Source organism: Denticeps clupeoides, chromosome 12, assembly GCF_900700375.1.
Source record: "Denticeps clupeoides chromosome 12, fDenClu1.1, whole genome shotgun sequence".
NCBI lineage: Eukaryota > Metazoa > Chordata > Actinopteri > Clupeiformes > Denticipitidae > Denticeps > Denticeps clupeoides.
The window spans coordinates 1799493-1815745 of NC_041718.1; the positions used below are offsets into that span (position 1 = coordinate 1799493).

Consider the following 16253-nt stretch of genomic DNA (forward strand, 5'->3'; position numbering starts at 1 on the left):
AGTACAATTAATTTGCTAAGCGGTTATTTGATTCATTTTAATGTCTGTCCTTGCCCCCAAAAATATAATATATAATAGAAATGTCTATGATTGAAATGTAAAACAAAAACCAACATTTTCCCAACATTTAAATGTGATCAGAATGTGTGGCAACTTTCAATCCATGGGTTCCTGTTGCAATCTGGAATCAAGTAAACCGGGGTGACACAAAATTGTAACAGATTAACCAAATGAGGGATGTTAAAGATGACAAATGCAAATGTTTGTCATGACAACAAATATTACAAACCGAAGGTCAACTGCAACTGGAGTTTATTTTGGCCCCACATAAAGGATGGTAAAAAAAGGCAAATGTTCCCCACGCATCATTGTTGGTAAGTATAACGAGAAAACATAGCATCTTGAATGACAATGATCAATAAAACTTTATTATATAGCACTTATCTTTACCAGTCGAGGGCTGACTATTATAAGACAAGTATGTTCAGTTGGAACAAGAACTTAATACAGTCTCATTAATGTCACATGCATCTTCAATCTCCACCTTGAACTTTGACCATGTCCTCTGCATTAGTTCCCAAAGGTCAGAGAAGTCATTATTTCTTTCTGGCTTGTTAGACTCTACTCACCACGCTGATGTCAGAGCTGATTAAGGTCCATTCTGGCTTCAGGGTCTGTCCTGAGGGCGCCGCTTCTATGTGGTTTGTATGTTCATGTCAGCCATGTCAGGATCTCTTGTACCCCAACCCAACCAATGAAGGATTTGAGAAAGTTCAGTGTCCGTGTTTCAATTATATTCATACATAAAATCATGCAAAAACCAAACTTTTAGCTGATTTGCTTTACTTTTTTCTAGCTACTTTGCTGGTCTGCTGTTGTGGCACTGAGCTCAGCTCATCTCATCAGCCTCCAGATACAGAGATGTTGCTGTTGTTCAATTAGAGAAGCTCTGGCTTCACTAGTACCGTCCAAATCTGTGAGTCCGGCTGGAACTGAAACCGCAGCGTCTATAAATACCCTGAATTCCTGCCTCCCAGGAGCCTGCTCCTACCTGTTCCACTTACACCCTCTTGCTCTCCTTCCTCTAGATTTGCCATCATGTGGCTGTGGGCCATTTCTCCTAGTTAGCGGCTATGTACAGACTGTTCAGATTTATTCCACAGCCCCACAATTTAAGTCCTTATCAAGTCCAAAATTGTAAAAAGGGTCGTGTTTTTTATGTTTAGTGGTAAATTGGGGGCAAATTACAAATTTATGGCTTACAGTGAAAACACAGGCTGTAGCTGTGGAATGTCGTAATTGGCTGGAGACTTGGTTGGAGAGATTTGTGGTTGTGCTGTGTGGTCCGGCGGTGATAAACGACTGATTTCCCAGTTCCCCTCCATAGCTGTGTTGTGTTTGTGTATACAAGTGCAGGTTCATCCAGCTCGGTTTTCCTCTGCCGGGCGCCCTGTTCTGGAACTCTGGAGCATGTGACCGTGACATGACTCAAGTTTTGGGGTCATCGAGGCGAGAGCAAAGGGAAAAGCAGAAGGAATGAAGGGAAGGACGTGTTGTTGGACGCAGGGTCATGGAGGGAATGCGTGTCGCTTCTGGTTCCACCTTGCCCCACATAGGGCTGTGCTAATTATGGATGCTGAAGTGTGTGGCTGCCATCTCCACAGGGCTTTGTGGCATCTGGGGTCTTAACTGTTGACATCATATTGTCCTTGTTCAGGAATACAGTAGAACCAAGATTTCTGTGAGCAGTAATGAGCTTACACTAACATGTATGTGTGTTTTATATTTACATAGATATGTCTAAATAGAGCCATATTTATATATGTATAAAGTCCCAGTTTCAAACCCCACTTTACTACCATTGTGTCCCTGAGCAAGACACTTAAACCTGAGTGTCTCCAGGGGGACTTTCCCTGTAACTACTGAATGTAAGTCGCTTTGGAAAAGTCCGCCTGGTAAATACTGTAACTGTAGGATGGTGGAATGTGTTCAAATGTAGAAGAAGGTACACATGAATATTAGTAAAAGCCTTAAGCAGCTGTGAAAATAGTATTACGCACAATGGAAGTATATAAATGTGCTCAAACAGAGGTAAAAATGTGTGTGTAAAAGAGAGTGATTGAGAGTGCGTATACAGATTGTGTCTATATGTGTTTAGAGCGAGGCTAAGCTTATGTAACCGTAGGAAACACAGTGTGTATTCTGTGCATGACTGTGCTGAGTGACCTGTTGCACCCATTCAACCCCCATGACTCCTAACATGAGACTGCTGGCTGCTCAGGGGTTATTTGTTAGCAGGAACCATGAGTAAAGACACACTAAAGACCTGTCTTTCACCTCTGCTGTGCACTATGAATTCTAACGTAAAATGAATCAGGTTTTTTCCTTCATCTGCAATGCATGAGCAAATTATAGAAATATCTATATATGTATAATGGGGCAGTGGTGGCCTAGCGGTTAAGGAAGCGGCCCCGTAATCAGAAGGTTGCCGGTTCGAATCCCGATCTGCCAAGGTACCACTGAGGTGCCACTGAGCAAAGCACCGTCCCCACTCACTGCTCCCCGGGCGCCTGTCATGGCTGCCCACTGCTCACTCAGGGTGATGGGTTAAATGCAGAGGACAAATATCACTGTGTGCACCGTGTGCTGTGCTGCTGTGTATCACGTGTGACAATCACTTCACTTTAAAAAAAAAATTATAAAACATTTGAATACATGTTTAATTGTAGGTGAATGGCCTTGCATGCGTGTTAATAGCATTCAAATTTGGGGTTATGTTCTGCATTTGTGTAGAGTATGTGTGTATTCATGTGTGTGAGTGTGTGTTGGTATGTTGAGGTTCCTGGAGTAGCATCTTATTGCAACTCTGCTTCCTTTCCCTCCTTTTTGCCCAGCCACGATTGTCTCTTCAGGGCAGCCTTTTCCAAAAACAAATCTGACAACCGACCTTATCAATCAAAGTGAATAATTAGCTCTTGGGATGGTGCTCTGCAACATCCCTGTACAGCTCGGTGGGATACTCTTCTTCAACAAACTGCTCTCCACTTCCCTGAGTCTTTCTTACTGCTGCATCTGTGCACTGAATGTAGTCAACGATCTGTATTAATATTATCTGTTTTTTCATGATAAAACAGACATATTAAACCTGGTTTTATTACACCTGTTTTATGCCTCCCCCCTATTTATTCCATCACTCCCCATTATTGCCAGTATACATATTTTACAAAGTAAAAACTAAACAATCAAAATTCTGTAATATTACATAAATAGACAGCATGTTCAAATGTGTTGTTCTTAGTACCAAAATTGGCAAACCAAAAAGTTTGTATGTATTTTTATTATCATGAGTATTTCAAAATTAGTGGCCCTAAACATTCCTTTATGAAATGCCCTGAGGACCGAAAACTTGAATCAACTCAAGGCCATAAATAAGATGACTTGAGGGAGTTTGGGGTTGGAATGTGCTAATTGGAGCAAACGCTGCAAATTAAACCTTGGCACACTGAGATACATGTTCTGAGGAGGTTCCGGCCCGCTCAGACTCCCTCCCATCCTTAGATTGTGGCAACGCTGAAAATAACCAGAGGAAAGATGGTGAAGAATGTACCGTGATAAAATGCATCTGCACTTCAGTGGTTTCTCCCTGGGAGAAGGATTGGCGAACAGAAGACGTGGCATCTCTGAACCATTAAAGCCGCATCTGGACTGCGGAGGCAACTCTGACATCTGTACCTGTCTATAATACTAATACAGGTACATCTGTACCTGTCTATAATACTAATACAGGTACATCTGTACCTGTCTATAATACTACGTGCTCTGTTTTAACATTTTCCTCATCTGAAAACCAATATGCCTTCCGAATGAAATGTGCCATCATAACAGCAATCTGCCATAGACCGTGTGGTATTATAGATTACACATTACACAAGATCTCAGCTTTTAAAGTTGGTGTGATCTGGCATTCTGATATTATTATGCCCACAGCTCATATCAATGAAAGTAAAGTCTTTTTTTTCTGTCGTCAGCAAAATAGACATAACCAAGTGGACACACCCATAAATCTTATTTTTTCTGCCATAAATCTGATCTCAGACATGAGCTAACAATACTAAACAGCGATGCACTTGCATTTTTTTTATTATTTACAATTGAGGTACAAGTTCTACACCCAGCTCAAATCATGTGATGAGTTCATATTCCAGTTACAATCATGCTCTGTTTCTGTTCATACTTCCAGTTATACCACATTTAATTTTAATTGGCTAAGGAGACACTTGCAAGTGACAATATCTTGAAAATATAGAACAGCTCTATCAGAGATAGAATTATTTCATTATGCAATTAAAAGCTAAAGGTTTTGAAAGGTTTGTTTAATCTCAGAAGCCATAAATATGAGGTGAAGTTATGCTGTAAGATAATGGCTGATACCATGTTGTTTAAATACCAGACACCGGACTTCCACTGACTGTGCTTCTTCAATCCTTTTTTTATCAAATTTGCAGTTTAAAGCTTGCAGAGACTTGAACTCCAGCATCTAGGATGGGGAGAACAGAAGTGGTCATAAAAAAATTGATCATTTTGAAAACAATCTTAAATCTGTGGATGGAAAACACGTGCAACATGAGAACATTCACCATCTCTGTACCACTCCTTGAATATTATACTAGCAGGGAAACCTGATATGATGGCTTCCTGATGGTGGTGGTGTCACTGGGGGGTGTGGCGGGGGTTAAGTATCTGGCACATGCTCCCGGTTGGGGGTTAATTATTAAGAGGGGAACGAGGCAGCACGCGGAGGAGTGGAGAGGGGGAGCGGAGGCACGAGGGCGGGTGTATGGGTAGGGGAGAGGACGTGTTTAAATCTAGCTGGCCACCCGAACGGGAATGCAATCCATATGTGTGCCGAGCAGCAGAGGAGAGGAGGAAAAAGAAAAGATACACACGGTACCCCGCCAAAGGGAGTGAGTGCTGCTGCTTTTGCTCCCCCCCCTCCCGGCTCTGGTTGAAATTCCACTCATTCTAAGCCCCCGGACCCTGGCACGGCTTCTGCAGTTGACTCTGAAACAGAGGAGGGAAAGTAGAGGAAGGAGAACAAACGAAAGGCACGGGGGAGAAGGGCACATGGACGAAGGAACAGTGAGGTAACGACCAGCGTTCTCTCAACATTTTCTAAAGGTTCTCTTAATGAAGGGACTTTTCTACTAGAGTTTCTGCACCCTCTAGATGGTGAGGGTGCCTGAGAAGTGGAAGGTTGAGGGTGAGGGGGTACAATTCAACAAGAGGGAGCGAAGGGCCTGCAAGATTGTTTGTTTGAAGCATGCCACTTATTATAAGATGACATTTTTATGGCACAATTTTAATGCATTTGCTGTGCCTGTTTCTAAAAGAACCTCAGTGTACTCAATAATGTCAACAGCCAAGATGTACAGTAACAGGCAGTAGTCCACCACGCCAGTCACCAGGGAATAAATAAAGTTTTAATGTGGTACCTGCCCTGTGGCCAGAAGTAACACCAGAAGTAAACGTGAAACTCTCAGTCTGTTAATGGCTCACCAGTTGAATCTTGTTCTCTGCTCAGTTTGCCTTCATTTCAGCCAGTGTTTACTGAGACCTTGCATCACCTACCCACCTCTGATATATCTGTTAATGGGCCAGTGGTGATGATGGCTGGAACTGTTTGTCCCAGCTAAAGAGTAAAAGCGGCTTTGCTTCAGGTTTGTGGATCCACTGCCCCTTCAGACAGCTGCTCATAATAGGAACTGATAAAACACGTGAGATCTACGTAGAAGAACAAGCTATCCATCTGAATGCTCCAGCAGGAGCTCATTGCTGATATGTATCACTCAGAGATAATGTGACATATAGCAAATCACCAATAGTGATATAATACCCCCTTAAGTTTATTATTGGTATTAAACAACCTATATACTTTAGTTTGGGGTTGGGTAAAACACTTTTGAAAAGTAGTGATAGCTGAATACTAAATACATTTTCCATACATTTATTGTAATGTTAATGTGAAAGTAATGTAATGTACTCTGAATACTCACTCATTTTCCAGATTGCTTAGTCCTACTCAGTGTCGTGGCTGCCTGGGACATGGCCGAAGGGCGGGGGACCCACTCAGGGTGTGGTGCCAGTCCACCAAAGAGGGGAATACTTTTAGAATACATATAAAATACATTTTTGGAAGCATTTTTAAAACAAGATCAAAATCATGTAATTTCATGTGCCTGCTTTTGTTGCAGGTACAGTATATTCTGATCCATCCAAACCCTGTAGTTATTACATCGCTCATAGACATGTCTCTAGTGAGATATTAGGTATTCACTGACTGCTGGGACAGGCTGTAGTTTCCTTGGTAGGCTTAAAAACTGGATGGATGTGATTTATGGATGGATGGGTTGATGGATAGGAGACAGCTGAACATACTATAGTTAACTGATGTATAGATAAATGATGTATCACAAACATCACAAACAATCAACAATATTGATTTCTTTCAGATTGGTAGAGAGTGAGAGACAAATTATATTGTGTCTGTTGACAGATTTTCCATTTTATGTTGGAGACATGATTAAACTGGCCTTAAGAAGTGGGTCTAACCATGGTGTCTGACAGGCCCTGGGTTAAGGGGAGGGGAGTAAGTGCCCTGAAATGAGGGAGTACTGAACTCCACTCCTCAACTCACAATCTTGGCAAACAAAGATGGGTCCTGGCGTCATCCTGCTTCAGGAATTCATCTCATTTAAACACAGTTCACTTGTGCTGAAGTTCACATTGGGAACATGCTTGAAGAGAATGTCCTCTGTCCTTGAAAATCTGATGTGGAAACGCAGCTGGAATGTGTCATGTGGGTGTCCTTCAAGCTGCCACAAGTGCTGAGTGTCACCTGTAGGACTGCAAAGTTTCCCACTATGATAGATTTTTTCTGTTGCATGGTGCTGTACCAGTGTGGATATTGTACACGTATCTATGCACCTTTGATTGGTCACATACAACACCAAAATCTGCAAGAGTTGTTCAACTATTTGCTCAGGAATTATATGAAAAAGGATGATATACGATAATCTTTTCATCTTCTTCTAAACCCGTCAACCAGTTCAAGATTGTGTTTATTTCCCAACGGACCAATGAAAGTAATAGGAAAAATGGACCACATCACAATGCACCTGTAAGGGTAACAATTATCAAAAATTATATAAAGAGGGCACCTTCTTCAGTGAACAAATTGTGACCTCTATATCTAATTTCTGTCACATGAATGGCTCCAGCACTCATATACAGCTTCGTATACTGTTAGACGCTATTATCCCATTAATTGTCATGAAATTACCCCATATCTCATTTCAGTTCAGTTGACCAGATTTCATTCTGTTTGCCACTGACATAGAGAATGAATGACTTTTGGTTGCTTTGACACTCTCACCACATAGGGTGAGAACAAAGGGTTATGCTGAGGCCAAGTTAAGACTCTAGAAGATGCTATCCAGTCACCATCACAATGATTTTTATGAGAGGGACAACATACACAACGCAACAACCCTACCTACACATACAATCTCCCTTTGGCCTGAGTGAGCTTGTCACAGCCATGATGGTTGCCAGCATGCCAGCCTGTCCCTGTCATTTTGTACTTAATGAGAAGATAAGCGTCAAGAAGCATCGCGGAATGTCTGACTTTCCCCCTCTTCAACATGAGCCACCCTCTTCAAAGCTTCGGGGCTGAAATACATAAAAAATGAAAATTCGAAAAAAAAAAAAAATGAAATACAAAAAAAATCAAAAACGACACAATATTTCTCTCAGTCGTGTCAGAGGTACACCATGATGACGTTGTTATGAGTTATGACAAACATTTGCTTTATCAGATAAATTATTTGCAACCATACTGTCATGCTTCAGAATAAAGAATGAAGCTTAACTGCCTTGTTCAGCCATGACTGCACTTCCTGACATTTGTTGTCTATAGGTTTGGCCTACATTTAACCTTTTGACCTGTGTGGGATATCACCTGGCTCACTATGGTCCAGATCTGCAGTGATGGCCATTTCCTCTTAAAGACCAGAGGAAATAGTGGGATTTAGTACGTGATAGCATGCATTTGGTAACCATTTTAAGGCCCCTTCATGGAGATGTGTTGTCAGACCCCTGTCTCAAAGGGAAGCAATACAAAAGGATAGCAGAAACTAATATTGACTTAAGTGAAAAAGGGGGAAATAGTATTTGCTGTTTCCAGACTGCCTCCAGGTAATCACAGCTGTGGGTAATGAGTGTTTGTAGATGAGTCTCCTATCTGAAATGAGACACAAACACACACACACACACACACACACACACACACACACAGGTCTGTGTTCATGTATTCACTCTCCTGTCTGGGGCTGGTTTGTAAAAGCGAGCAGAACGGCTGGTCTCCTCTCGTTCTTCACTCTGTTTGACAAAATGGGTTTCCTGTGTCCTTATTTGTCAGCGGATTTAAAGCCGTGTGGTAAACACGGCACAATTAGCTGGAAGTGGCCAGAATTGGAGTAATCTCTTAATTGAAAAACAGTGAATGCAGGGAAGTTTGGCTGAGCCCAATCGAGGTTTACAGAGAGCTCTTTGGCCGTGAGGCTCCAGACACATGAACTGAATCTAATCTGAGCCGGATGATTCCTATCAGGAAATAAATGGCATTTAGTGCTTATCCTGAGAGTAAACACAGTGGAGTCAATGGCTGCTTACTTAGATTGCTTCTCTGCTGTAGTTCATTTCAAGCGGTGAAGTTTTTTATTCTGTGCAACAAATCTGTATAATTCCCCAATAACAGGGTATTTTGGTTATTTCCTGAATTTGTTAAATGTTAAAACTAGATTGCAGGCCTTAAAGTGAAAGACGCCCTTATCTGAGTGAAATGAGAAATGTTCTGCTTGTCCTGGTTTTCAGGCCACGGATTAAATCCCGTCTGACTTTCCAACTGTCCAAGTAACCAGAGTTGGGTAACAGAAAATAAATGAAACGAGAAAAGCACATCTTACATGAGGTTTTTATGGAAATTATGTGCTAATGTGATCAGACTGACGAACAGAGGCTTTGTTGGGATGTGGACAAATGAAAATTGCAAACACCTCCTTTCCTGGAGGGCCAAGACTTCAGATTGGATTTCAGCAGAAACCCCTTTCTAATTCCACAGTAATCCCGAAGTGAATGCAATCATAAAATGAAAGTCCGAAGGGAGGCGAAGAAAAGTTTCAATCGGTCTTATCCAGTCTTAGTTCATAATTGCGTCTTGACTTAGCTGCCAGATTTTGGCAAAAACAGTGATTTATGAGTGGCAGACGTAGCCAACTGACTTCTTCAGACAGCCGAAGGAAGCTGAACAAGCAGATGAATTTGGTCAGAGAGCCGGGATGAAAACTTGGCTGTTATCATATGCAAGGTGATTTTTTATCCTCGTGTCATCTATAAACTTTGGTATGATTAATGTAAATCCACACCAGATGTATTGTTTATTTCTCTCACTGGGCATAAATATGCTGCAGTAAATTTGCACAATTTATTATGGGCTTGTAAAAGTGATCCATTAAAAAAAAACAAAAAAACTTCTTTGTATGTAATAAAGTGGTAGGAATAGGTTACATCCTTGAGGGAGAGGCTTGCTATGCCAATGGTGCATGCAGCAACACAACCGACCTACAGCGTGAAGCAACATCCAAACCATGTATGGTTATGAATTACTTCACTTAAAAAATTGTTGTGCCAACTAAGAAAAAAAAACCAACTCAATGTATCGAGTTCTCACTAATGAAATGGTATTGACCTTAACTTTTTTGTGTGTGCTATTTTTTTATTTTACCCGATCTGAATGACATGATTCTTACCTCTGTACTATTGTGAAAGGGTTACAGTCATCATGATGGCAAAATACACTATACAGTTACTCAGATATGATAAATATATTTTGGGTATGCCCCTTTCAAGCAGTTTAATAAGTAGTAAGCAATATTTATTTTCCACTGTAAAATCTATATATCCATGGCTTCAATAAAAAAATTTCACACAATTACACACTCAGTATCCATAATCCAAATGCATAATTTAGTAAATATGAAATCAATAAAATCTCAGTATCTGTTTGTCATGTTGCATTACATTATAATTGTGAATTATAGGATTGTAATGGTCAGGATTTGTTAGGGTACAGATAACATTAAAAAGCCAGTTGTTCACTGATGGTTGCTGTCATTTGCATGTCTTGGTGCACTGAAACACCAAATGACTCTTTTGAGGTTATCCCATCATGCCTCACTGCATACTGAAGTCAGGTCTTGGAAAATGCTTGACCAAAGATGAGAAAAGTCTTTAGGGCTGCAGGTTTTATTTGTTCAAGTTCACTTCTCAGACAGCCTTGTGGTCATAGCCCGAAAGGAACTTGCCCAAATTAGACATTAAAATGTGTGTAAATGTTTCTGTGTCAGTGCACACAATACTGAGAGTACTTCATGCAAACAGATGGTAATGTATTTCACTGCAGGCTTCGAATCAGTATGCCACTGTTTGAGTACATAAAAAAATCTGCTGTGGCCATCTGAGAATTTCCATACATTTTCTTTTAACCACATAAATATACACATTTCACAGACATTTCAATGCTAATCCTGTGAATTAAGATGAACTAAATTCTAACTGCCTTTTATCACATTTGGACCATTGAAGCCCGGTTTGGGTTAAATCTGTTTAATTTTGTTACATCCAGGAAATAATCTCAACCTGAAAATCAAGGACTCTCTAGTAAGTAATCTGAGATCTTTTCATGTCGGAGAAATAAGTTTTAATAAATGGAACACAAAGTCATTTGGCGCGTGGGCCGAGCATAAACACACTGTTGTATGAAAGCAATATCTAGACATACATACGGGGGATGCACACAAGTCACAAGCGATACAAGCTGAGGGAGGCAAGGGCTTAAATAGGAATCTAATGACATGTGAAATACATGGCGGTTATTAGGGTAATTAGGCAGAGCAGTGATACGGTGCCACCTGGTGGGCCAGGGGCAACCTAACCTTACAGAATCAACCAATAAGAACCCATATCACACCGTTTTTAGGTTAGGTTAATAGTTTGTAATTAAATGCTACAAAAGACAAGGTTTCCATTCCTAACAGCCTTTGTGCAGCAGTCGATTTACTAGTGAATACTCTCAGATACTCAGGTGTCAATGTATTATGATGTCACATGGCACCCTATTTTAAATTTATTTTACAAATTCACTTTTTAGAACAAATAAACTTGAAGAGATAAAGTCAATCAATCTTCATAAATGACTGCAAAAACATTATAGCCGATGTGAAACTGCTGTTTAAACAAAATCCAAATGTCACATTGCTGATGTCCATATGCTTTATTAATGAAAATACTTGCAAGCATGCAGTTAAAGGTGATTTCTTAAGAGCAATGGGACTTTCACCAGTTTAACCAGTTACATTAAAATGTGATTTAATGGTGTGTGTTCATGCCCTGTGGTGTGAGTCCCCGTCCTGCACCCAGTATCCTCGAATGAGCTCCAGCAGTCCATACAGACGTGAGTGAGCGAGTGAGTGTAGGCAACATGATTCTGACCCTCCTTTCATGCAGTAGCTCAGTGTTTTGTCTCCTCCTCCCCTGTCTGCTCTTACTCATGAGGAGGCTTGAATGCCATGAGTCCCTGTCTAACCGGTTACAGCAACCATGCAATTAGCCAATGGAGAATGACAGAGTTGGGCTGCAGTGTCTCGCCGCTCAGTGTGTTCAAATGCCGGAACGTGGCATTATTTGTTGGGTGCAGGGGAATGCAATAGTGTTTATCGCTTTCTGCAAGGCATCATTGTCCAAATCCAGACTTGGGACCAAGTCTCTGTTCTCAATAGTGTATACTTCGTACCCTGGAATAGTGCAGTGAGGACAAAGAAGTGGTGAATATCTGTGTAAGGATGACAAGCATAGACACCAGCCAGTGCAACAGTCTCTCCTCAGGGCGCATGGTGTCATCTGGAGCAGCCTGACAGATTACTTCTCCGTGCATATAAAGCACACCATTCAGACCACGAAACCAGATAGGACTTCTGCCGATTACCGGCACCCGATCTCCATTGTGTAGTGCAGTAGCATCATGCTATTGTTTCTCAAAGCTTCTTTTTTGAATAATATGGATGTAATCAGCGATAAGTGAAGAAAATCCATTTTGTGGATGCAGCATGAAATCGGACCTGCACACAGCTGCATGGGGAACAATAGTGTGGTTGGAAATGGAAGATTTAACGAAGCTACGGATTCACATGCTGGTGCCAAGCTGCTCTAGAGCAGCGTTCATTGATTTATTTGGATGCTTCGCCAAAAATCAATAGCTGTTCTCATAAATTAGAAATGGAAACTAAATCCAGCCCCTGCGCCAGTGAATACTATGAGAGCATGGCTGGTGATGAAGAAACAGTAGCCCCGAGGAGCATCATGGTTAAACAAGGGGGAACTCCCAGTATCAGTACAATAATGCTGCCCATTTGAAGCAATCCAAGATCAACCAGAAACCCGTAATTATTCTGATGGGGATGATTAGCCGTGCTTTAGGCGTTTCCTGCATGTAGATGGGAGGAGTCTGTGACTGTGTTGCACAGTGTCAAGGAGAGGGATCATTCTAAGCATCCCTCAGATGCTCTTTCTTGCCTGAACTGAACACTCATTTGGAAGCTGAAGGTGGATAGGACCCCTTGTCAGTCTAGGGGTGCGGCATATTGACAAAAGGATAGAAAAAAAAGTGAAAGAAAGAACCAGCTAAAAAAATATATATATATATTTACAAAAAGCGAAGCCCCGAAAAAGGGAAGTGTCGTGCTCTAAGTTATGAGATGCCAGGAACACTTTAGTAGTCATCACCGGGGCGTGACGCAACACAACGCAAGACACACACGCGCATGACAAAAAGGACCCTTTTTGGGGTTTCCGACCACCCGCCCCCTGTTATCAGGTGACTCAACCACGGCATTAAGCCGCTCTTTTGTGCTGTGCGTGCTCGGCATGTAGACGTCTGCTGATAAAGTCAGCCTCGCTCCTGAACGCTAATCTGCTGTCCCTTACGTAAGCGCTATTTATGTGCAGACGGCGAGAGGGGGCTGCCCGGGTGGAGATTGCCCTTTATGAGGGATTCATTCCTCGTCCTTATGAATTGTTCATAAGGAAGAATTGCCCTGTTTGATTTACTTCTTACATCGATTTTGCTAATAGGTGAATCTCAACAAAACCGAGGTTCTGTGACACTGTCTGGCGTCTCAGACTTTTTTTTTAAAGGCATTTGTTTGTTGTGAAGGTGTTAGTGGATCTGTCTGCTGATAAGGGCAAACATGACCTCCCCGAGTCTTCTAAAGAGCAACTTATCATGCTCCTTCACTTCTATGCTTTATGTCCCGAAGATACAGAGCACAGATAAACACTCATTCTCTCACGCAAGCATGAGGTGGGCCGTTTTTTTCCTCCAATGGCTTCTGACAGGCAAACAGTGTAGAAAAGATCTACAAAAATCCACCTGGAAGACAACCACATGGTTCAAACATACTTTTGCTGATGAAATTGAAATGTGATTTGTCCAGGGAAAGTCAAGCTTCTGTAGGATATTACCCACTCTCTAACTTCCATTTACTTCCAAGATAAATAATACTGCAGACTGGTTGACTTTCCAGGTTCATGATGTGGGAGGGAAGATGGAGATTCATGTAAATGAGCGGACATGTCTATTCTCTGGTGTTCTCACTGTGGGGACATTCCAGAGGGACCCAGAATGTAAGTTCATCATTAAACGTGGAAACATCCTGTCTTGTACAACAATCTGCACAGTTGACTGTTTTGCAAGACGAAACATGGCGTCAGTTTCTGGACAGTCGTGCATTCTCAGGGTGCCACAGACACTACAGTAACGCAGTAATGCAGCAGTAACATTCATCTAAAAAGCTCAACACTGGTGAAGGATGAGGAGAGAGGAAAACTGGGCTCATCTCAAGTTTATTTCTTCCAATAATGTGACTGTGTTAAAAAAAATAAAATAAAAAAGCTATCACTCTTTTTTGAAGAGTGTGGTCATATAACAAGTAATGTAACTAAAAACGTTTTTCAGAAATTTTAATGTATTATATAATTATGTATGTATTATATATTAATTATGTAAAATCTCTCTCTCTCTCTCTCTCTCTCTCTCTCTCTCTCTCTCTCTCTCTCTCTCTCTCTCTCTCTATATATATATATATATATATATATATATAGAGAGAGAGAGAGAGAGAGAGAGAGAGAGAGAGAGAGAGAGAGAGAGATTTTACATAATCTCTATATATATATATATATATATATATATATATATATATATATATATATATATATATAGAGAGAGAGAGAGAGAGAGAGAGAGAGAGAGAGAGAGAGAGAGAGTAATTTTTTATTAAATAATTCATTACTTTTTTTGTTGGTTCTTTCCTGTAGGGGAATACTAGTAAAACGTTAGTCAGTCAGTCCTGGTGTCTTTCTGTTGTGCTAACCTCTGCCGTATGCGTGACTACACCAAAAACTGCACTGCCGTGTTACGCTGGTATGACCGCTTTAAATGATGCGATACCACCTGTGATCAGAATAGGGCCCTTAAGGTTTTAATACTGCTGACATCCCTCACATCAGTGGCCCAATCACAAAACTGAATTTTTCAGTTTATTCTACTGTCTTAGAATATCGATCCAGAACATAGTCATAGGGATCTACGGGTCCAGAACATAGTCATGAATTAGAACTACTGAATAAACAGCTGTCACCACAGGGGTGACTTGATTTGTCAATTCTGACCCACAGTTACAATATGATTAACTTTAGTGGTTGGGTGAGCGTGTTAGTGTCATTTTTCTGATTTTAATTAATTAAACTGAAGTGTATTGAGCCATGATTGCTCAAGTATGGATTTCTCTATGAAATGTTCCATTGTACACATTGTGTAATATAAAGTTTTAGTGCAATTTCCTTCCCATGGAGCCTTAATACAAAGGATTTTCCTGTTCATCTGATGTTCTACCAAGCTCTAAGGGCAAAACTGGCTGTGATGGTATTAGGAATATGTCTTACACATGCCTGTGTGACAGTGACATTTTAATTTGAGTCTCCTGTCCCCTGAGCTATGGCAATAATGCTGAGCATGTCCGGGTAAGAAATATAGATTTGATTATGATGGGGGGGTGGGGCAGGGGGAAGGATATACACTCTGCTCTGGGTTCATCAATGCCAACACCCTTTGCCTCCAGAGGTTGTCATGACTCCCGTGAGGGTGTCTTTAGTGATGAACCCCCCAGAGTCCCACATGGGACTCTGGGAGAGAGAGAGAGAGAGAGAGAGAGAGAGAGAGTGGCACAAATAGACAGAATGTGTACGTGTGTAAAAAAGGGGAGAGAGACGGACAGACCTGGCAAGCGAATAAGCTGAGCCCTGCAGTTCTAGGAACGTGAGAGAGCGCATGAAGGAGATATAGAGGGAGAGAGAGAGAGAGCGAGGGGACTGGCTACTGGCTACAGCATACATTCTCAAGGAGAGAAAGGAGGACAGCAATTATTATATGCAGCACCCAACAGTGGCAGCCATAAAAGGGTCCGGTTGTGGCACCCCGCTCCCCTCCTCCTGCCGACAGCCCATCCTCAGCCGGTTATATGACAGATCCGGGGGAAAATGCTCAAGTTCCGCGCCGACCGGAGAGTGAGGTAGGTGAGCAGGGGAAGGGGGTGGGGATATTGCGAGGACCGTGGCGGGGGGGGGGGGGGGGGGGGGGGGGGGGGGGGGGGGGGATGTGTCTGCATGTATGTAAGAGTGTGTGTGTGTGTGTGTGTGTGTGTGTGTGTGTGGTGGCAGCTGCAGTGTGAGGAGAATTCAGAGTCTCTAGGTCAGGGATAACTGCATTGCAGTGCTGGAGAGGGACGTGTGTGTGTGTGTGTGTGTGCCCCAGCGTGTGTATTTAACGTGTCTGGGGTCTGGCCATACGTGGGTGTGTGTTGATGCTTCACCAGTCGGATCAGGGTGACGGTAACAGGGTGCACATTGTCATCTATTGACAGGGTCACATTTAGTTGAAAGCAAACTTTTTTTAGCGATTATCTGGTAATGTTAATGGGAGCACGATGGCTTAGTGGCCTGAAAACATTTTATGTGGACGAAACCGGGGGTCTACGTAGGTTTGCAGGTTAGGAATGAACAAGTGTGCTCACTCCCACAGACAA

The 16253-nt window shown here is 41.8% G+C and overlaps 1 protein-coding gene across 11 annotated transcripts in view; it reads left to right on the top strand.

Moving 5' to 3' along the window:
* The window catches only part of plekha6 (pleckstrin homology domain containing, family A member 6), a 71489-nt gene that overhangs the window by 18471 nt on the left and 36765 nt on the right, over nucleotides 1-16253 (top strand). For 2 of the 11 annotated variants that reach the window (XM_028997691.1, XM_028997694.1), the window contains exon 1: nucleotides 15524-15740. The exons of 2 other annotated variants lie outside the window; for them this stretch is intronic. In XM_028997691.1, coding sequence (XP_028853524.1) covers nucleotides 15709-15740 — 32 coding nt within the window. In that variant the 5' untranslated portion in view covers nucleotides 15524-15708. Of the gene's footprint in view, nucleotides 1-4870; nucleotides 5145-15517; nucleotides 15741-16253 lie in introns of those variants that run through there. 7 more of the 11 variants (XM_028997701.1, XM_028997696.1, XM_028997693.1 and 4 more) reach the window with 6 other exon arrangements.